The sequence below is a fragment of the Pituophis catenifer genome, unplaced genomic scaffold (genome assembly GCF_029215685.1).
Source record: "Pituophis catenifer annectens isolate HBS135680 unplaced genomic scaffold, rPitCat1.0.hap2 SCAF_2, whole genome shotgun sequence".
NCBI classification, from domain to species: Eukaryota; Metazoa; Chordata; class Lepidosauria; order Squamata; family Colubridae; genus Pituophis; species Pituophis catenifer.
Window position 1 is genome coordinate 38,598,017 of NW_027256882.1, and position 23,280 is coordinate 38,621,296.

The 23,280-nt window shown below is 41.8% G+C and overlaps 1 protein-coding gene across 1 annotated transcript; it reads right to left on the bottom strand.

The window, feature by feature from the left end:
• Positions 1 to 4,781: 4,781 nt before the first annotated feature.
• Positions 4,782 to 22,511, bottom strand: LOC139309371 (zinc-binding protein A33-like). Its single transcript, XM_070933432.1, has 8 exons — positions 22,389 to 22,511; positions 20,157 to 20,635; positions 17,255 to 17,350; positions 15,786 to 16,019; positions 14,612 to 14,634; positions 10,826 to 11,082; positions 9,991 to 10,084; positions 4,782 to 5,664 (listed from the first exon to the last, which is right to left on the bottom strand). Exons 2-8 carry the CDS (start codon positions 20,574 to 20,576, stop codon positions 5,259 to 5,261), a joined length of 1,530 nt encoding a protein of 509 aa, XP_070789533.1. The 5' UTR covers positions 20,577 to 20,635; positions 22,389 to 22,511; the 3' UTR covers positions 4,782 to 5,258.
• Positions 22,512 to 23,280: the final 769 nt, after the last annotated feature.

Sequence of the window (23,280 nt, forward strand, 5' to 3'; positions counted from 1 at the left end):
GCCCCCCATGCATGCGCACGTGAGCCCCCCCGGAGACTCCCCCCAGTGCTCCCCCCCTTTTAGCACATGATGGCAAAAAGGTTACCGGTGGGCCCGGAACAGAGGTAAAATGCTAGCAGTTCGTCCTGGTTCAGGCAAGTGATTAAAACTACCAGTTCAGGGGACCTAGTAGTTAAAAAAAGCTATGGGTTCAGCCAAACCGGTATTTCCAATGATCAGCTGTGCCGTGCAGCTTATATTTGCTAGAAAGCAGGAAAGAGCCTGTAGTACAGTGGACTAAGCACTGTTATTAACAACTGCTGCTTGCAATTACAGCAAGTTCGAATCTCACCAGGCTCAAGGTTGACTCAGCCTTCCATCCTTTCTAAGGTAGGTGAAATGAGGACCCAGATTGGGGGGCAATAAGCTGACTTTTTATAAATATACAAAAGTATGAAGGCTATTGCTTAACGCATTGTAAGCCGCCCTGAGTCTCCGGAGAAGGGCGGCATATAAATTAAAGCAAAAAATAAAAATAAAAATCCTGCTTTCTAGCAAAGCTAAGTCGCGCGGCACAGCTGTTCTGCCCTTCGCTGTTCTACTTACCTAGTGAAGTCTTCTTTTTCTGTGCGAAGCATGCAGTTGGCGTGTATTGTGTATGTGCATGCGCAGCGCGTTTGGCATGCAGCCACATGCGCTGGCAGCGAACCGGTGGGGATCTGCGGAGGATTTCACTATTGGCTCGGAAGGCCCATTTTTCATCCTCCCCAGGCTCCAGAGGGTTTCTTGAAGCCTGGGGAGGGTGAAAACGGCCCCTCCCAACCCCAGGATGTCCTACGGAGGCCGGAAACAGCCCATTTCCCGATTTTCAGTGGGCCCGGAAGCCCTGAAAATTTGCTGACCAGCACACACATGCATGCTGGAGCTGAGCTAAGGCAACGCTTGCACGCTCACAGATATGGCTCTGCATTCCACAGGTTCGCCATCACGGCCCTCTACAATTCCAGACAAATGGTTGTCCAATTTCTTCTTTAAAACCTCTAGTGATGGAGCACCCACAACTTTTAGAAAGGTAAGCATTTCACTGGTTAGTTGTTCTCACTGTCGGGAATTTTCTCCTTAATTCTAGGTTGGATCTCTCCTTTGACAAGTTTCTTTTTGTCCTGTTCTGGAGAATAAGTCAACCCTCTCTTGTACAGCCCCTCAAGCAGTGGTGGGATTCAGCCAGTTCGCAACCGGGAGAGCCGGTTGTTAACTTTCTGAGCAGTTTGGCAAACTGGTTGTTGGAAGAAATCATTAGTGCAGAGAACCAGTTGTTCAATCACTTGAATCCCACCACTGCCTTCAAGTACTGGAAGACTGAGGCGAAGGGGTGTCTGCCATCCCGGACAGATCCGCCTTGAACACCAAAGTCACAAAAACACTAAAACTACTTTTCTTACAGGGTTACAGAAACAGAGTCTGAAGGCGCTTCCTGCCTTCATTCTAAACTAAACCAGGAAGGAGAAACCCTGAGACATTTTCTCCAATTGCATTCCTATTTTGCACACAGGAATTTCTTATCTCACCGTTGTCTGGGCTGCGTCTCTACCTCCTCTTCCTCCAGGTGATTCTCACAGGCCGCTACAGGAAGGAGAAACCCCTCAATGTGTAAGACCTGCCGCCACTTAAACCTCTAAATATAAAACATCCTCGGCTCCATCTGTTGAGAAAGGCAGGGCTTTGAGAAGGGCGTTGCAGTGAAGGCGTAGCCAGAACGGAGCATCTTATGCCAAAAGCCCTAAATTTAATCTTCCCCTCCCATCACCCACCCCGTGCAACCAATCAAGTTCAGGCAGGATGTTTTGTAATGGCCAGTTGTGTACAGGAAGATATGCAGGCAGGAGATGCAGAACTTAACTTTCGTTTTCCCCTTTGCCTTCCTCCCTCCTCCCTCCCCACAATTCATGACAGTCTGTCCCCGAAGTACAAGCAAGCGGAAGGTGGCAGCTGACACGATCTTCAGGAAAGCTCTTTTTTAAAAAATGATTTCAGCCTTCTTCATTTGAAGAATATTTCAGTGGCCATGAAGCCCCACCCCCCCTTTTTTTTAAAGAAACATTTTTTTTACTTTGAAATAAGAAAGGAATCATTCTGAATTAAATCGTTCGAATTATTGTGCATCCCCAGTTCTTTCCCCACATAACTCAGGTTTTTGGTCTGGTGTGGATCTCTTGCAAGAATGGACAGATGAATGAAAAGATAACCGGAAGAATAATTCCATAGTCCTAAGGATTGTGAGGAAAACAAATTCTTGGGACATCTTAGCAAGATAGAAGCATAGGAGGAAAGTGTGTTAATTGAGGCCTTGCTTTTTGATATCCTTATCAAAACTTCTATGACAACTGATACATTTCTTTTTATTATTAAGACAATAATTCTTTCTTGAGAACAGTAGCAGTAGGTGGATGGGAAAGTAATTTGAGGTTTGCTAATTGTGAATATTCATGTGTACATTTTCTATTACCCATGTATATATAGTTATCATTTTCTCCTCCTTTCCTGAAATGGATACAGGTGGTCCTCAACTTATGACCACAACTGAGACCAAGTTTTCTGTTGCCAAGCGAGACATTTTTTAAGTGAGTTTTGCTCCATTTTACCATTTTTCTTGCCACAATAATTAAATGAATCACTGCAGGCGATAAGTTAGTACCCTGTTTCCCCAAAAATAAGGCATCCCGATAATAAGCCTAGATGGGCTTTTGAGCGCATGCACTAAAATAAGCCTCCCCCCAAAAATAAGCCCTCCCCGAAAATATTTAAACGCAGAGCTGGAAATCAGGTAAGACAGCAAGAGGAGCCCCATCTTGCTCCATGCGCCCCAAAATAATAAGACCTCCCCGAAAATAAGGCCAAGTGCTTATTTCGGAGTTCACAAAAATATAAGACAGGGTCAAAAATATTTTTTCAGGGAAACACGGTAACAAGGAGCCTGAGTGGCGTAGGAGGCTAATGCCTCCTACTAAGGCAGCATTTAACATCCAGCTGCCTGCAATTACTGCGAGTTCAATTCTCACCAGGCTCAAGGTCGACTCAGCCTTCCATCCTTTCTAAGGTGGGTAAAATGAGGACCCGGTTGTGGGGGCAATAAGCTGACTTTGTATAAAATATGCAAAAATATGAAGGCTATTGCTTAACGCATTATAAGCCGCCAAGAGTCTCCGGAGAAGGGCGGCATATAAATAAAATTTAAAATTTAAATTAAAAAAAAAAAGTGTAGGAAGAAAAATCTGGTCTGGTTCCAATCCAGGAGAGGTGCTAGTTCTTGCTGGAAATAAGGACAAATCTTTAAAAAGGCATCTTTAGGGAAGGCAAAAATGTAGGGCTTTGCTGCTATTTCGTATATTATCTGGATTTTTGTGGCCCAGATCTTATAGGTCTACGTAGGGACATGAGGATAGCTAACTTACGAGAGTTGCAATAATCATGGTGGTGATGGTCCCTTAGGGCTTAGGCCATGGAGGCCTGCAAGGGAACAACCAGCACCTTGAATTGGACCGGAAGCAAATCGACAACCAATGTAGCTTGCAAAATACACTGAAATATGTCCATTACTGCTCAAGCCACTGCATTCCCTATCAGTGGAAGCTTCTGGCTGGTCTCCAAGGGCAGCCCCAGGGAGAATGTGCTGCAGTAGTCAAAAGTTTCCTCACATGTTCTATTGGGCCTGTTGTTGTTTGACCATGAACTAACTAACAATGGCTTATTAAGTCTTTGCCTTCTCTTAGTTTGGCCTGATTAAAGGAGGTGGCAACTGAGTCACCCTAGAGACTAGGGTGGTCACAGCTGGCTGAGACTGCTGAAGGCCTTAGGCCTCTACTTCAAATCCAGTGTGGTGCTGCTGCCGTCACGTCCTGCCCTGTAGGGATGAGCTGGGATGGCTGTGGCTTTGCACCACACTACAATACCCCACCGGCCACACATGGCCTGTGACAGGCCTCCCACAGCCTCTCCCCTGCACTCTGCTTCATGACCCCCACAATCACATGACTGCAACTGGGAGTGCCAGAATTGAGATCACTGAGCAAAGTAATCCCATAGGCATCTTGCTTAATTACCATTTTGCCCAGTGACCGAGATTCCTGTCCCAGTTGTGGTTATAAGTCAAGACTCGCTGTAAAGTACTATAGGAGATTGTGCCTCAATGCAGAGAACTCCGATTCAGGTAAAAATTCAGTTCAGCTGTAAACTCAATGGTTGGATTTGCACAATTCATTTGATCTTAAGCCTATGTGGACAAAATGCAGATAAACAAACTGCATTGTAGCTTAGTGTGCTGGCAGAGTTCACATAATGGGCAAGGAAGCTGATCACAATCTAATTATTTGTTCTTTTAACATATTTTCTTTTAACAAGAAAGATAAAATACAAAACAGAAAAAAAAAGAAAACAATAACGACGATTTTGTATATTAAATACAAAATCGTATATATTGTTTGATCTGTGGTGCTATATATAACAGAATTTCTAACAAAATCTATATGATAACCTAGTTATTTGTCATTCAGTCCCTTCTGACTTTTTGTAAACTGAAGATACATCAACTCAATTCAATTTGCGTTGCCATATTTTCTAATACCACAAATGATTCCAGTTTTCACCACATCCATAAAGCAGCCCACATTACCTTCTGACTTTTACATTTCTTTAAAAGAAACATTTTATTGAAATTGTTTTAGAGAAAACGTATAAACAATCATAAACAGAAAACATGGAAGAATAAAAGGCATGTTTGCAATCATAATAGGGTTAGAGTTGTTTTGCTGTGCACCTATAGCATTATACGGTGATGAGAGAAAACCATCACTTGTTACAGATACAAACACAACCAAGTATTGGAATATTGGAACATCTTTACTAAGGCCTTCCCAACCAAGGGCAGGAAGTATGGCTTGCCTTCATTGTTTTTGCCTGCAGTGGAATGCATTGAAAGCAAGTAAAAAATCTTGCACCACAGGTGGACAGAGGCAACCTCTATCCTCACTACGGTCAACGGGTCAAGGAAATTAAGCATGTGGGAAATAGAAGGTCAACTTGAAAGCTACATTTACTCTCTGCACCTAGAACAACCATCATGGACCACAATAGTCAGGTCAGACCAGTTTCGAACCTTTGAGCGATTGCTTGCAAAGAGGGAATAGCATGGACTTTCTCTTAAAACAGCCATCCTAATGCACCTCGATGTTTTCAACTTTCACCAGGCTGTTCTTTGCAATGCTACACCCTGAGCTAAGATCTCAAAGCTCCAGGCCCCTCACTGAGAGGGGGTATTCGCTGCGAGTGCTGAGAAAAGGGAGCAGCCCTTCATGGAAGCACACTTGGAAGGTGTAGATGTGGGTCATGCTGCTGCTGTTGTAAAAAGAGAGCTGCCCCTCTTCAAAGTCCAGGTAAACCCCAACTTTTTCCATCTCCCCGCAGACCGAGAGGGGCGTACGGGGCTCACTCAGAGCTTGGTACTCTCCCGCCTTCAGCTCAATAGCCCACACCCCTTCCTGGGGTAGAAAGTTCAGCTCCTCTTTGCGCTTCACAGACTTTTTGGCCATCCCCACTATCCAATCGGTGCCGTCCTCGACATTGACTTCCCAGTAGAAGCGGCCAGTGGTAATGCCCTTCCATCCCACCACACACGGGGTGGAAGTGAACCTCTCCGGCATTTCTTTTCATATTTTTTTTTTTATTGGAAAAGTTTTACAATTACATTTTCTCCCCATTTCCCCCCCCAACCCTCCCTAACCCTCCCTAACCTCCCCACCCCACCCCACCCCTCCCCCCGGACTTCCACAGAATATAATCCAAATCAGAGTCCCCTTTTTATAAAACCTGAACCCCTCCACCCCCAATATATTTTTTTCATCTTCACAAAATTCAAATATTTCTATCTTTATATAATACTTTCAGTTAAAAGCTATCTGATACTTCCTAATTTGATATTTGTTCTGCACATAATCTATCTACTTTTTCCACTCCCATTCATAAGTCTCTTGTGAGCGATCTTTTAGATATGCTGAAATCTTCGCCATCTCTGCAAAGCTGGCCATCTTCAAAGTCCATTCCTCGATAGTGGGCATAACTTCATTTTTCCAGTATTGACCTATCAGTAATCTCGCTGCTGTCATCATATACAATATCAACTTTATTTCACCCAATGTAAAACCCTTAACTATACCCAATAAAAACAATTGTGGAGAAAATTGAATTTTTTTCTTCAAAACATTCTGCATGACCCACCAAATTTTTATCCAAAAAGCCTTCACTTTCTTACAAGTCCACCAAACATGATAATATGTAGCATCTAAGCAGTCACATCTCCAGCATTTTGGTTGAACATTAGGGTACATGCACGACAATTTCTTAGGATCTAAATGCCATCTATAAAACATTTTATAAAAATTTTCCCTCAAATTCTGCGACTGTGTGAATTTAACATTCTGAACCCAAATTTTTTCCCATGTTTCCAACATCACTGGTTCTTCAAAATTTTGTGCCCACTTAATCATACAATCTTTAACCAATTCAGTTTCTGAATCCCTTTCTAACAAGACATTATAAAGCCTTTTAATATGCATTGGACCTTTCTCTTATATGTCTAACCAATTCTTCCTCATGCAACATTATACCAATTTTTTGGTCCTCTTTCCATCTCAGTTGAAGTTGGTTATACTGTAACCAAGTTAGGTTAATTCCCTTTATCCAACAGTGTTTCAAATGTCTTCAGTTGCCATCTGCCCGCATCTGTAAAAAGAACTTCTTTATATAAACCCCCCCCCCCCCCCCGAGTGACATTATATTTGTATTCCACATGATATAACCAAGATCCAGCCATACCGGTATTTTGTAATCCCATTTGAATCGGTGCTTCTTCCAAACTCTCATCAAGGAGTCTCTAAGTATATGGCTTTTAAATACTTTATCCACTTTGTTTTCATAGAATAAGTAAGCATGCCAACCAAATTCAAGATCAAAGCTTTCTATATTCAATATTCCAGTCTTTTTCCTTCCAAACCAATCACTTGCTTGAGTCAAAGCTGCTGCTTCATAATATAATTGTAGGTTTGGAAGTTTAAGACCTCCCCTTTCTGGAACATCTTGCATAATTTTCAATTTCATTCTCGGTTTTTTCTTGTTCCAGACAAACTTATTCAGTCCACTTTGCCATTCTTTCAATTGTTTATCACTTTTAAGCACCGGAATCATTTGAAGCAAAAAAAGAAATCTTGGCAAAATGTTCATCTTAACTGCTGCTATTCTTACAAGTAAAGACAGCTGCAGTTTTTTCCAAGTCTCCATATCTTTCTGTACATCTCGCCACAACACCTCATAATTATTTTGAAACAATTTCATATTTGATTCTGCAACCTGAACTCCTAGATATTTAACCTTTGGTACAATCTCAAAACCTGCCCTCCTTTCAAGTTCGTATTTTCGATCTTGTGTCATATTTTTAACTATCATCTTAGTTTTTTTCTGGTTCAGTCTAAATCCTGATACTGTACCATAGTCTTTTATAATGTCTTTCATCTGGATTATTGATTCCATCGGCTGTGTTAGGGTAACAACCAGATCATCTGCAAATGCCCTTATTCTGTAGTCCTCTTGCCTTATCACTATTCCTTTCAAGGTACTCGAATCCCGTATTGTATTCAACAAGACTTCTAGTGTTAAAATAAATAACAGTGGGGATAACGGACAACCTTGTCTTGTTCCTTTCTCAATATTAAAATCTGTTGTCAAACTTCCATTAATAATAATCTGTGCCTTTTGTTCTTGATAAATTGCTGAAACCGCCTGTATAAATCGATCCCCAAAGTCCATCTTTTTTAAAGTCTTTAATAGAAAATTCCAATCCACTCTATCAAAGGCCTTCTCCGCATCCAGGAAAACCAGCACTGCAGGGATCTGTTTATTCTTCTCAAGATATTCCAATAAATCTATAACTTGCCTTACATTGTCCTTCATATATCTGCCTTCTATAAATCCCGCTTAGTCACCATGAATCACCTCTTGGATAACTGGCATCAACCTGTTGGCTAATACTTTTGCATATATTTTATAGTCATTATTCAGAAGAGATATTGGTCTGAAATTCTCAGGTTTTTTAGGACCTGTTTGCTCTTTTGGTATCAAAGAGATGTAAGCTGTTTTCCATGATGGGGGTATTTTACCCCCTTGTTGTATGTTACAAAATAAATCTCTAAGATGTTCAACCATTTCTGCTTGCAAAGTTTTGTAGTACACCACAGTTAAACCATCCGTTCCAGGAGCTTTAGCTGTTTTCAATTGTTTAATTGCGGCAATAATCTCCTCAGCTGTTATAGGATAATTCATTCTCTCCTTTTGTTGATTGGTAATTTTTGTAACTCTTTTATTTTCTAAATATTTTTCTGTAAGTCCATTCTGCATGTCATCTTTAGCATATAATTTAGTGTAATAATCTACAAAAACTTCTTTAATTAATTTTTGTTGAGAAATTTCCTTCCCTCCAATATCAATACTATCAATAGTCCGTATACTCTGCTTCTTCCTTAGTGTATAAGCCAACCATCTACCCGGTTTATTAGCATTACAAAATGTATTATGTTTCGCATATTGTAAATTTGTTGCTGTTTGTTCCGCCATAAGCATTTGAAATTGATCTTTCAGAAGTTTTATAGCACCACGTATTCTTTCATCTGTTGGATTTTTAATAAGTAACTGTTCTTTGTTCTTTATTTCTGCTTCCATTTCAGATCTTTTCTTTTGTCGATTCAATTTATGTTTTGAGTTCATATGAATGAGTACCCCTCTCATATACGCTTTACTCGCATCCCACACAATTTCAATAGGGGTACCCTTATTCAAATTCATTTCAAAAAATTCTTTCATCTGCTTTTTAAGTTCTGTTATATTTTTTTCATATCTAAACAAATTTTCATTTAATCTCCATGATCTTCTCTCAATTCCCATCTCAATTTCTATCCATACTGGGCTGTGGTCGGTTAGAGTTCTTGGAAAAATCTTTGTTCTTTTTGTCTTAACAAGTAAATCAGCTGATAATAAAATAAAGTCAATCCTAGAAAAAGATCTATGTCTATCTGAGAAAAAAGTAAAGTCCATTTCTTTTGGATTATATATTCTCCAAATATCTTTTAATTCCAAATCTTCTTTCATATCAAAAAAAGTCTGTGGTAGTCTAATCCTTGACTTCGCCAAACTCTTTTTATCTATTTTAGAGTCAATTACTCCATTCCAATCTCCCATGATTAAAATAGATCTATAGTCCCATTGCAATATTTTGGAATGCAAAGTTTTGTAAAAATGATCCTGTTGTTGATTAGGAGCATAAATTCCAATCACTAGAATTTGGCCACTTACTGTGTGCAGTTCAATTGCTATAAACCTACCACCTCCATCTGCTTCTATAATTTTAGCTGACAGTCTTTTGTTTATATAAATAACCACACCATTCTTTTTTTACCAGATTTGAAGCTATGAAATGTGTTCCTAGTTTTGAATTTATCAAATATTTTTGATCTTGTGTTCTAACATGAGTTTCTTGTAGGCATATTATATCATTATTAAATTGTCTCAAATATGTGAATAATTTCTTCCTTTTCTGTGGTGAATTTAATCCATTCACATTCCAAGATAGAAACTTAATCGTCATGTAGACTTTTTTGAAGCGACAAGCAGAATTGCCGAATTTCTTCCGAAATCTTCGACTTTGCTCCCCCCATGGCTTCACATTCTTGTGTAGTACTCTTAACTCCCTTCTTATATTGTTGTGACTTGGGCCTTTCCTGTTGTTGCTTTTCTTTAAGTTGCTTAGAAATTGCTTGAGTTACACGCTGGTCTTTAGCTTCAGCCATCCGGACTAGGTCCAAAGCCACATCTCTTGTAGTCACAATCGGAGAGGGCTCTAACAGGAGCTCCTCCAGAAAACCTCCTGTAGCACCCTGCATTTCCGCTGCCTCTGGCATTTCTTGACACAACCGTCGGTCAGGACTGAACTTGACCTCAGTGGCTTTTTGCACAAGGACCAAGCTGGGATGAGCTGATTTCCAGTTCAAAGTGATTCTTGCAGGGACTGGAGAGGAAAGATGGAAAGAATTCAGAATGAATAAGAACGGACTTGTGTAGCAGGTTATTGCAGGAGTATAAATATGGGCTGGCTTAACATATTTTTTAACATATTTTTAGTTTTTAATTGGTTTGTTATCTTAAACTGGGGCCAAATTAATATATATCTTTTTAATTGTTTTTTAATGTTTATATTGTATGTTTTTTATCTGGCTGTACACCGCCCTGAGTCTCTCGAGAGAAGGTGCGGTATATAAATTCGAAATAAAATAAAATAAAAATAAAATAAAGTGGTCCAGAAAAAAATTAGACACAAATGAATGTGATATTAGCCATCCTCAACATGTCTGAAGCTTCCTTTCTCACTTTTAACCCAAAACTACATTATGGTGTAATTATATATAATGGGGTAATTAGAGCAGTTAAGTAATTATATTTGGAAGAGTTAGTGTTAAATGGAAACCAGGCCACCAAAGAACATGGTGGCTCGACACCATCAAAGATGGACAACAGCCAGAGCATAGAAGAACTCAGAGAAGCAGTGCAAGATTGGAAGGTGTGGAGAGAACTGGCCCATAGAATCACCAAGAGTTGGACATGACTGAATGGATAACATCATCGTCATCATCATCACATTACAGGGTTATTGCTGTGGAGTACATAGCCTTGAACTGCCACAAAAAAAAAAAATAGGGTATAAAAGTAATAAACCAATAACCTGTACATTTGGTCTAAAACCTCAACTCACCTGGATGTACTGCACCCAGGAGCTCCTTCCAGGCATAGAATTGCAGAGGTCCTTTAAACTCGCCCAGGTTCAAGTCTACAGCCACCACTCCATCTTCTTCCTTCTCTTCTTCTTCCTCCTCTTCCTCCTCATCAACGTCTTTATCAGTCTCATTCTCACACTCATCTGTGTCTTCACTGCTGACCCCCAGCCTATCTTCTCCTACCAGTTCAGCATCTAGTTCGGGTTCCTCCGGAGCTCCTTGTTCCTTACGGACCCTGTAGGAGAAGAGCATCCCAAGGATCAGCCATTGTAGAATAAGCTGCCCTAATAGCAATAGCATTTTGACGTATATACCGCTTCACGGTGCTTTACAGCCCTCTCTAAGCAATTTTACAGAGTCAGCATATGGCTCCCAAATAATCTGGGTCCTCATTTTACCTACTATGGAAGGATGGAAGGCTGAGTCAACCTTGAGCCTGGTGAGATTCAAACTGCCAAATTGCAGGCAGCCGGCAGTCAGCAGAAATAGCCTGCAGTACTGCATTCTAACCACTGCGCCACCATGGCTCTATCTATCAAGCCTAGAGGAATCAGATCGGGGTCCTTCTACAGAGAGATATCTGAGCACTTCTGATCAAAAAAGAATGATGCTGCCCTATTATTTATTGGTTAATCTTTAGTGAGATTCACAGCCTTTGAGGCTGGTTAATAGCTCAGCAGCTCGAGTCCTAACCAAGGACCTAGGAACTGTTAAGATATCGTCGGAGGATGTAAGCTGTTCCGAGTAAGGTGGTTTTTTGTAGAGTCAAAATGTTCAAGTCCAGCAAATTTAGAATTTCTAAATAGCGGGGTAGCCCTTTGGGTATTACTCCAAGGGCTCCAATTACAATCAGGACAACACACGATTTCTTTTTCCACAGTCGCTCAACTTCAATTTGCAAATCCCGGTACTTTGTGATTTTTTCTTGCTGCTTATCTTCAATCCGTGCATCACCAGGTATTGCAATGTCAATGAACCATACTTTTTTCTTTTCAACTATTGTTATGTCAGGTGTGTTGTGGACCAAGTGCCTGTCAGTCTGAATCCTAAAGTCCCACAAGATCTTGAGTTTCTCATTCTCTAAAACTTTCTCAACCTGATGTTCCCAGTGGTTTTTGCTGTACTCAAATCCAAACCTCTGGCACAATTTCCAGTGAATGATCTTAGCAACACGGTCATGGCGTTATAGGTAGTCAGTTTGTGAAATTTTGCTGCACCCACTGATCAGGTGGTCGACTGTCTCCTCTTTCTCATTGCAGAGGCGGCATTTGCTGTTGGTGGTAACATGTTGAATTTTTGCCTTCATGCAGTTTGTGGCTAGGGCTTGTTCTTGAGCTGCCAAAATAAAGCTTCTGTTTCTTTTTTCAGTGATCTTAACCAGTTCCAAGTTAGTTTCTGGTCAGCTTTGCCTTCAATACTTTTCAAGTATTGGCCATGCAGAGCTTTGTGTTTCCAATTTTCAGCTCACTGCTCAATTACTTCTTTCTTATATTCTGCTTTTGTTTTAGTTGTCTTTAAAAGGCCTCCTTTATTTACTTCCTTAATCATTGGTTCTTCACTTTTCTGGATGTAATCATTCAAGCTGCGTTTTTCTTCTTCCACAGTCTGCTTTACTTGTAGGAGTCCTCGACCACCCTCTGCTCTTGGTAAATATAATCGGTCAACATCACTTTTAGGGTGCAAGGCATGATTCATTGTCATAAGCTTCCTTGTTTTTCTGTCCAAATTGTCTAACTCCATCTGGGTCCAGTCAATTATTCCTGCAGAGTATCTAATCACAGATATAGCCCAGGTATTTATGGCTTTTATGATGTTTCCTCCACTCAATTTGGACATTAATATCTTACGAATTCGCCGAATGTATTTGGCTGAAGTTAATTCCTTGACTTTATTATGCATTAAGTCAGAGGCTTCTAAAATCCCCAAGTACTTGTAGCCTTCTTCTGATTTTACTGCCTTTATCATTTCTTCATTCTCTAGTTCTATTCCATCCTCTTCTATGATTTTGCCTGCTTTGGTTGCTATTGTTGCACATTTGTCAATTCCAAACTGCATACCAATGTCTTGGCTGAATTCTTTTGTGTTTTCAATTAATAAATTCAGTTCAGCTTTTGTTTTACCAAACAGCTTCAAATCATCCATGTACATCAAGTGCAAGATTTTCAGTCCTTTATTATTATTATTATTATTATTATTATTATTATTATTATTATTATTAGCCTCTTTAATGGATTTTGTGCACTAACGGGGAAAACATGGAAAATACTGGGGGAAAGTAGATTCAGAGCTGATGAATACTTCCCATGGAAGCTGCAAAAACCAGGAGGAGGTGATGGCCATACTATTGCCAAGAAAATGCCCACGTCATCATCAGAAGGGAAGACTCACTCAAGAAAATCTCCACTTTTTCTTTTTGTAGTTTTACAGAGATTTTGGAAGTGATTTGGGTAAGAGTCAAAGGGCCAGAAGAACATTTTCCATCCCAATTAAACTTTTTGTGGCCAAATCAGCCTTGCTTTGCCTCTACTCCCAAGAAGGAAGAGGAGCCAACTTTATAATTGTAGCAGAGGTTTTTTTTTAATGGAAGTAAACAAGGAGCCATCTTCCCTTCCGTATACTGCATGGAGGAGCTTCACCTACTCATTTTGGCAAATCCAGCAGCTTCTGAAAGGTGGAAGAGGAAGTCATGCCTACAGTGAGGAGGCAAAGTAATATACCCTGCATCAGGAGTGTCAAACTCAAGGCTTGCAGGCTGGATCCGGCCTGCGGGGTGCTCAGCTCTGGCCCATGGGGCTTCCCTAGAAACAGCAAAGGACTGGCCCGCGGTGCCTCTGCCAGTGAAAACGGAGCTTGGGAGGGCCGCGCATGGTGACCCTTTTCGCTGGCAGGGGGCTGCGGGTGGCCATCACAGCCGAAAATTGGGCCCGTGGTGTAGTGTATTGAGTCTGCTCTGGGGAGCAGGCCCCCTAGCGGGTAAAGACTAATGTTCTGTTCACGGATTGGCTAGCCGCTTGACAGCTAGTATACAAGAGCTGTCAAGCCGAGGTTCACGGTTCTTTTGGAGTTAGCGTTGCCTGTTAGTTACAATGGTTCCTCATATTAAACGTTACCTGTGAGCTGCAGATCACCTTAGCATCGCTCCTCAGATAATCGGCCAATACGTTTCATGTGGGGCTGCGCGGGACCCCCCGAGCTCCATTTTCGCTGGCAGCAAAACAACCACTAGCAAAAGTGGATCCTCCCCAGCCCTGCCTGGGCCACCACAGGTGCCCCTGATACGAACCAAGCCCATTATGCCTACAATGAGGAGGCAAACTAATATAACGTAATGCCTTCCTTGTTGGTTCATGTTTTTCTTCCTTTCATATATTTATTATACAGGTAGTCTTGGACTTAGCAACCATTCAATGAGACACCAAAATTACAACAACGCTGAAAGGAGTGATTTACAAATGGTCCTCACATTTACAGCTGTTGGTCGTGATCAGGATACAGGTGCTTGACAAGCCGCCTGCATTTACGATAGTTGCCGCATTGGGGGGGTCACGTGACAGCCATTTGCAACTTTCCCAGCTGGCTTGGAACAAGCAAAGTCAATGGGGGAAGCTGGATTGGCTTAACGACTGCACTGATTCACTTAACAACGGTGGCAAAAAAAAAAATGGTTGGGGGCAACATTTAACAACCACCTTGCTTATGAAAGGTAATGTTGGTCCTAACTTTGGCTGTAATTTGATATATAAGAAAAGAGAAACACTACTTACCTCTCTAGCAACTCTTTTGCCTCCTGTGGGTGGGGAGGAGGGAGAAAAGGAAGGAAGGAAGGAAGGAAGGAAGGAAGGAAGGAAGGAAGGAAGGAAGGAAGGAAGGAAGGAAGGAAGAAAGAAAGAAAGAAAGAAAGAAAGAAAGAAAGAAAGAAAGAAAGAAAGAAAGAAAGAAAGAAAGAAAATGTGAGATAACAGTGAAACTAATTCTTTCCGTAGATTATCACCCACTTTCCTGCCAAAGCGTTCTGCATTTTAATGGCACACCAACAGATTCTACCCTCAGTAGATCCTCAGCCGAGTTTATTATCAGGAAAAAAATCCCGGTGAAATGCTATCACAACAAATATAGAAGAAACAAAAATTGAGGACTGTAGAGTCAGAGTGCTTGAGATGCCACTGAAAACCCAAGGTGATATAAAGCGCATATACTGTACTGATCGATCTCTCTTTTATATGAACAAACACTGTGGAATCTAGCAATTGTTACAGGAAATCAGTTCTTACTTATTTGTTTAAGAAAATTGATCTGGCCACCCAATTGACTCTCAGTGATTCTGGGTGGCTTATAAAGATTTAAAAAAAACCACAGAGATTTTGTCAGTCGTGACAAACTCTAATTGAACAAATCTTGGTGCAAGAAGTTTTATATCCAACTATATTTTATTCTTTATACTGTTTCCTTTAAAAATATTAACAGAATCCACAATGGTCTAAGAATCATTGTCTCCAACTCAATTAAATTAGCAAAGTTCCTAAAACCCTGAAATAAGTTACCCAGGCCTAATCCACGTATCAAAGGATAAGGTCTGCAAACACAAATAGGGGTAATTAAATTACGTAAGTCTCCCAACAGAACTGTATGTTCACACACACACACACACACACACACACACACACACACACACACACCTCAGCACATAAACACTTCCACATCCCGGACAATCTCCTATAAAGTTTGCTGTACCCCATTTCTCTACAGCCTGTCCCTAAAAGCAAATTGCTTTGTTTTTAGGAATAAATATTTCTTTTTCCCTCATTTTTATTTATCCTTGTGCAGCCCCGGCTCAAGTTGGAACCCCGAATTATTCTTCTGACAATGTTGTGGTGCAATCTATGCACCCAGCAATTTTTTCCTTCCCAAGAAAACCCCACAGCCCCCAATCCTCCTTACCTTAAGGAAACTAATGTGGTCTTTGCATTCAAGGCTGGCCTGTACACGACAAAGAGTTTCGGAACATGAAGCCATCTTGCAGTCCAGTTCCTTTAACTTGGTTTCCATCTGAGCCAAGTTCTTTTCTCGCTGGTTTTCTAAGGCCTGTTTTATAGCCAGCTCTCGGTCGTTCAGCAGCTGGTGCATCTTCATAAACTCTTCAGAGATATGATCAGACAAGGATTCGGAGCAGATCTGGAAAAACATAGACGGGGCACAGCAAAAGGTTGTGGTTTGGTCAAACAGAAATGATCACCTGTCCACAATGGTGTTGGTTTTGGGGTAGACTCCTGAGAATACCTTGCATAGCAATACATAAATGAATAAATGGACCATCAAACCAACTCATTTGAGTCCTTATTTGAAGCACTAATGATTCAAAACATCCTATTTCGGGCATGCGATGCAAAGACTTAACTTTCTGAAGGAGACTCTTAATACTAGGAAAGATGGAAAGAAAGAGAAGATGAGGAAGAACAAATGCAAAGATAGATGGTGGACATAGTGGCAATGGGGGCACCATTAGAAGATCTGAAAAACCAGGTTAGGGATAAATCGTCATGGAGAAACTCCGTTTTGCTCGGATTTGAGAACCACTTGATAGCATATAATTTATTTTATGTATTTATTGAATTTATATGTCACCCATTTCACTGTCAGGTAACTCATAATCAATCAATCGATGCCACTATAATGATTACCTAAGCAACACCAGGAAATTCATTTTTTTGCCTTTTTTATTATAATGTAGTAATAGCACACATATACACAAAGATGTACATACACGCACACAAAGAGAATTCTGTGGAGCCCCTGCTGTTCTCCGAGCTTGATTGTTTTTCTTGTAGACATTTCATTACCAAACTAGGTAATATCATCAGTGATAGAATGGAGTGCAAATCCCACTCCCTTCTAGAACAGATAACGTTAGCTAGTTGCAAAGCGAAACATCTCCAAGAAAACAAGCAAGTTCAGAAAGCACCAGGGACCCTACCCTTCAAACCTGAGCTACAAATATTCCCTTCTACTGGTACACAAAGTTCTAATTGTAAGAGTGTCCATAGCTTAGAACACCACAGTGCTTCTAAATGTTTAAAACTAAATTGAGAATCCCGGGGGAAGAGGGAACAGAATGGAAGATCCTGAAAAATGCATGGTTGACAACTTTGGCGACTTGAATGCCACACTACAGCATATTTATTCATTTATTGTTGATTTGAATGCAAATCAAACAAGCAGGTAGCTTTTCTTTTCCTTGGACTGAATTGCAGGAGCCCGGATTAAATGCTGACTATGAAACACCTAATATTAAATTAATGAGCCACAAATGGTAGCATCGAAAGCAATAGTTGCTGGGATGAAGAGAGAGAAGATACACTCGGTTTAGCATTAAACAGGAAGTCCCAACCCTCACCACTTCCCAGCTGCACCTTTAATTCGATAATGTTCTCCTGCTGGTGGCACTGGCTCCTTTTCAACCGCCTGAGACCTTCCTCAAGAGGCTCCAGAGATGCCTTCAGCCGGTCCTGAAAGGAAGAGAAAGTTCTGATCCCACATAAAATGAACACCAGCATTTGACTGACTCCAGGACAATTTTATACCTCCAGCCAGGTTCCGTCAGATGTCTGTCCCCCAACCAGCCGTAATTAGCATTAATAGCAGTTAAGAGTGTTTTATACAATGATAGATTTAGTTAGCAATATATTAATTTTTATGTTCCCCGGTATTTATTTAATGTTTTTCTTACGGAATTTTTGTAGAGTCAGTCTCCCTCTCTCTCTCCCTCTCTCTCGCTAAGTGAGAAATTTGTTACATAAATTTTGTCCCATTTTACGACCTTTCTTGCTACAGCCGTTAAGTGAATCACTGCAGTTGTTCAATGAGTAACACGGTTGTTAAGTGAACATGGCTTCCCCGTTGACTTTGCTTGTCAGAAGATCACAAGAGTAGATCACGTGACCCTGGGACGTTGCAGCTGTTCCTTAATATGAACCACTTGCCAAGCATCCAAATGTAAATCATGTGACCATAAGGATGCTGCGATGGTCATAACTGTGAAAAACAGTCATAAGTCACTTTTTTCAGTGCCATTGTAACTTTGAATAGTCATTAAACAAATGATGGTGTTGTGGATTTAATAAGACAAACACAACTTTTAGATTAATCAGAGACAGATTTATATATATATTGCGCAATAGGTTCAAGGCTCTGTACATGAAGCGTTGAACAAAGACAGAAATTAGGTTTTATACCCTTCTAGACAAAGGATTCTGTTAACTCAGCAATTCATATGGTCATATACATTTATCATTTTTAATTGACATTTCCTAATTACAGAGTTTCTTTGCAAAAGTTATAATTCTTTTTGTAGATTACTGAAGCATAGATTCAAATCATCTTCTGACAATAGACAACTTTTAACTCATGTGGATCCCCTTGACCTAACCAACCTTTAAGCTGTATGTCATTAGAATGTTCCTTTCTTCTGACAACTTAGAGGCCTCCTAGAGGAACCAAAAGGATTTTGGCTGAGTTTGTACTTTTTCCAACCGGATGCATTGCTTTTTAGAATAGAGTGAATAGAAAGTTATCCAGTGGTCATCTATCAGAGCCCGCTTCATTACATTAATGGTGCATAATCAACCAATTGATCAACCTAGACCGGTGTTTCTCAACTTTACCAACTTTAATCTTGCTGACTGGGGATTTCTGGGAGTTGAAGTCCACACATCTTAAAGTTGCTAAGATTGAGAAACGCTGATCTAGACAGTGCCTTGAAACTGACCAGTCCATAATGGCTTAGCTAATGCAACTGAAAGTGTAATTGAAAGGTATTGTAGAAAGTTAGCACACACCCCACTCCAAGTAGAATGAACTATTCTAAGAAATATTAAAAAGGTAGAATATTATACCTCCCTGGATGAATAAAGGAGAAACATGCTCTTGGAAAGCAGCCCCCGCCTTTGTTAATAGCCCCAGAAAGACTGGGCCATCCTATTTACAAGACAAAAGGCCTTCAGCTCCAGGGTGATAGGATTAATCCTCACTCAAGATCCAAACCAGGAGAAAGCCATTAAGCCATAATAGGAATTGCCCAAAGCCCCTTCATTACATCATCACCCAGCAAGATTCAACCAGGCCTGGGACACAGACAGCCTAGAAGGTTAGCTGTGAGCCCCGCATAGCCTCCTGGGAGCCTGACAGCCAATAGAATACCTGCCCTTACCACAGGAACAGGAAGCTCAAGTTCAAAACCCAAGAGAGGCTATAAATAGCACTCTCTCTCTACTCTCTATTGCACCAGGACCATGAGCTTAATGGTCTGCTCCATTAAACCAGCTTTCCAAGCAGCCTCCATGTTTCCAGCCCCCTGGGAGTCTGGCAATCAATAGGATGCATTTCTTGCAAGGCCCAAGAGAGGGTATGAATATATCTCACTCTCCACTCCATGTGGCCATCTACCCAGAATCACACGTGCTTGGTGGTTCTGCTTCACCATTAAACCATCCTTCCAAGCAGCCTCCATGTTTCCAGTGTCTTTCTTCCCACTTGGAACTGAACCCAGATGGACATTTCTTCCAACAGTATGTTTTTCTTGTAAGCCCTGGAGGGAAATTCCTTTCCCAATGATGCTGCTCCTCATATAATGTCCTTAAGCCAGTGGTGGGATTCAAGTAATTTAACAACCGGTTCTCTGCCCTAATGATTTCTTCCAACAACCAGTTTTCCAAACTGCTGAGAAAGTTAACAACCGGTTCTCCCAAAGTGGTGGGAACTGGCTGAATCCCACCACTGCCTTAAGTTAATGTTTCACTCCCAAACAATTCTCAGAACTAAACCTTCTTCCAAATAGAAGTCATCCAGCAGGTAAACAAATCCAGATGACAGAAGATGCCAGCAGCAGATCCCAAAACTCTTGCCCTTTCCAGCCTCCTAGTAGTTCATAGATCAAATAGTGAATCTTCAGGAAGTGGGAAATTAATTGCATATATGCGAGATACAGATTCAGTATGACATTAGTGTTTCTCCATGCGTTTCAGAGTAGAAATCTAGCTTATGTTTACTGGTAAATATTTGGGAGGTATCAAAAGCTTCGTTTCAGTGTCCTTGTTTATTATGACACTTATTATGATTCATATATGATATGAACCCTACTTGTATTTTATCTTGGCATGCAAAATAAGCTGTCTCGAGTAGCCCCATGGTGAGATAAATTTCACAAATTGAAAGAGAGATGAGAGAAAAAGAGACAGAGAGAGGGAGAGGGAGAGACTGAGTGACTGTTCTTCAACCAGAGGCCACCTTCTTTCTCCTCCCAGGTCCAGTTCTCACCTGATAGGTCTGAACCGCATTTTTGATGGGCAGGAAGTCGTGTCCCCGGTGCTGAGGCAAGTCCCGGCAGATGACGCAAACGGACTCTTCATCTTGGCTGCAGAAGAGCTTGAGAGGCTCCTCGTGTTCCTCACAGAAGAACCAGATGCCGGTGCCGCTCAGCTGAGCCCTTTCATCCAGCTTCAGAAGCCGGGCCTTCTCGGCCAAGCTGCAGAGGGCTCGGTTCATGTGGCGCAAAGTGAAGGGGAGCCGGCACTCAGGGCAGAGCCCGCTACTTTCCCCAGTGGGGATGCAGGGCTCCAGGCAGGGAGCGCAGAAGCTGTGGCCGCACTCCAGTATGTGGGGCTCGCGAAAGAGGCAGAGGCAAATGGGGCACAGCAGGTCTTCGGTGAAACTGGACACTTCCCGTACTGAAGCCATATTGGTTGATCAAAGAGAGCCTAACAGGTTTCCCAAGTTAGAACAGCTTCTATTTCTGCCTGTGAAGTGAACATAGTATAATAGGGTTAGAAGGGACCTTCGAGGTGTTCTAGTCCAACCCCCTGCCCAAACAGAAGACCCTATACCAGTGATGGCGAACCTTTTTGTTGTTGCGTGCCAAAAGCGCAGGAGGAGGAGTGCAGGGTGTGTGTGTCACGTGCGCTTGTGCCCACATCCATAATTTAATGCCCCCATGCCCTGCCCCCCATGCATGCGCACGTGAGCCCCCCCGGAGACTCCCCCCAGTGCTCCCCCCCTTTTAGCACATGATGGCAAAAAGGTTACCGGTGGGCCCGGAACAGAGGTAAAATGCTAGCAGTTCGTCCTGCTTCAGGCAAGTGATTAAAACTACCAGTTCAGGGGAACCAGTAGTTAAAAAAAGCTATGGGTTCAGCCAAACCGGTATTTCCAATGATCAGCTGTGCCGTGCAGCTTATATTTGCTAGAAAGCAGGAAAGAGCCTGTAGTACAGTGGACTAAGCACTGTTATTAACAACTGCTGCTTGCAATTACTGCAAGTTCGAATCTCACCAGGCTCAAGGTTGACTCAGCCTTCCATCCTTTCTACGGTAGGTGAAATGAGGACCCAGATTGTGGGGGCAATAAGCTGACTTTTTATAAATATACAAAAGGATGAAGGCTATTGCTTAACGCATTGTAAACCGCCCTGAGTCTCCGGAAAAGGGCGGCATATAAATTAAAGCAAAATAAATAAATAAAAAAACCCTGCTTTCTAGCGAAGCTAAATCGCGCGGCACAGCTGTTCCGCCCCTCGCTGTTCTACTTACCTAGTGAAGTCTTCTTTTACTGTGCGAAGCATGTATTTGGCGTGTATTGTGTATGTGCATGCATGTTGCGCGTTTGGCATGCAGCCACATGCGCTGGCAGCGAACCGGTGGGGATCTGCAGAGGATTTCACTATTGGCTCGGAAGGCCCATTTTTCATCCTCCCCAGGCTCCAGAGGGTTTCTTGAAGCCTGGGGAGGGTGAAAACGGCCCCTCCCAACCCCAGGATGTCCTACGGAGGCCGGAAACAGCCCATTTCCCGATTTTCGGTGGGCCCGGAAGCCCTGAAAATTTGCTGACCAGCACACACATGCATGCTGGAGCTGAGCTAAGGCAACGCTTGCGCGCCCACAGATATGGCTCTGCATTCCACAGGTTCGCCATCATGGCCCTCTACAATTCCAGACAAATGGCTGTCCTATTTCTTCTTTAAAACCTCTAGTGATGGAGCACCCACAACTTTTAGAAAGGCAAGCATTTCACTGGTTAGTTCTTCTCACTGAAAGGAATTTTCTCCTTAATTCTAGGTTGGATCTCTCCTTTGACAAGTTTCTTTTTGTCCTGCTCTGGAGAATAAGTCAACCCTCTCTTGTACAGCCCCTCAAGCAGTGATGGGATTCAGCCAGTTCGCAACCGGGAGAGCCGGTTGTTAACTTTCTGAGCAGTTTGGCAAACTGGTTGTTGGAAGAAATCATTAGTGCAGAGAACCAGTTGTTCAATTACTTGAATCCCACCACTGCCTTCACGTACTGGAAGTCTGAGGCGAAGGGGTGTCTGCCATCCCGGACAGATCCGCCTTGGACACCAAAGTCACAAAAACACTAAAACTACTTTTCTTACAGGGTTACAGAAACAGAGTCTGAAGGCGCTTCCTGCCTTCATCCTAAAGTGAACCAGGAAGGAGAAACCCTGAGACATTTTCTCCAATTGCATTCCTATTTTGCACACAGGAATTTCTTATCTCACCGTTGTCTGGGCTGCGTCTCTTCCTCCTCTTTCTCCAGGTGATTCTCACAGGCCGCTGCAGGGCAGGGGAACTCTTCAATGTGTCAGACCTGCCGCCACTTAAACCTCTAAATAAAAAACATCCTCGGCTCCATCTGTTGAGAAAGGCAGGGTTTTGAGAAGGGCGTTGCAGTGAAGGCATAGCCAGAATGGAGCATCGCATGCCAAAAGCCCTAAATTTAATCTTCCCCTCCCATCACCCACCCCGTGCAACCAATCAAGTTCAGGCAGGATGTTTTGTAATGGCCAGTTGTGTACAGGAAGATATGCAGGCAGGAGATGCAGAACTTAACTTTCGTTTTCCCCCTTGCCTTCCTCCCTCCTCCCTTCCCACAATTCATGGCAGTCTGTCCCCGAAGTACAAGCAAGCGGAAGGTGGCAGCTGACACGATCTTCAGGAAAGCTCTTTTTTAAAAAATGATTTCAGCCTTCTTCATTTGAAGAATATTTCAGTGGCCATGAAGCCCCACCCCCCCTTTTTTTTTAAAGAAACATTTTTTTTACTTTGAAATAAGAAAGGAATCATTCTGAATTAAATCGTTCGAATTATTGTGCATCCCTAGTTCTTTCCCCACAGAACTCAGGTTTTTGGTCTGGTGTGGATCTCTTGCAAGAATGGACAGATGAATGAAAAGATAACCGGAAGAATAATTCCATAGTCCTAAGGGTTGTGAGGAAAACAAATTCTTGGGACGTCTTAGCAAGATAGAAGCATAGGAGGAAAGTGTGTTAATTGAGGCCTTGCTTTTTGATATCCTTATCAAAACTTCTATGACAACTGATACATTTCTTTTTATTATTAAGACAATAATTCTTTCTTGAGAACAGTAGCAGTAGATGGATGGGAAAGTAA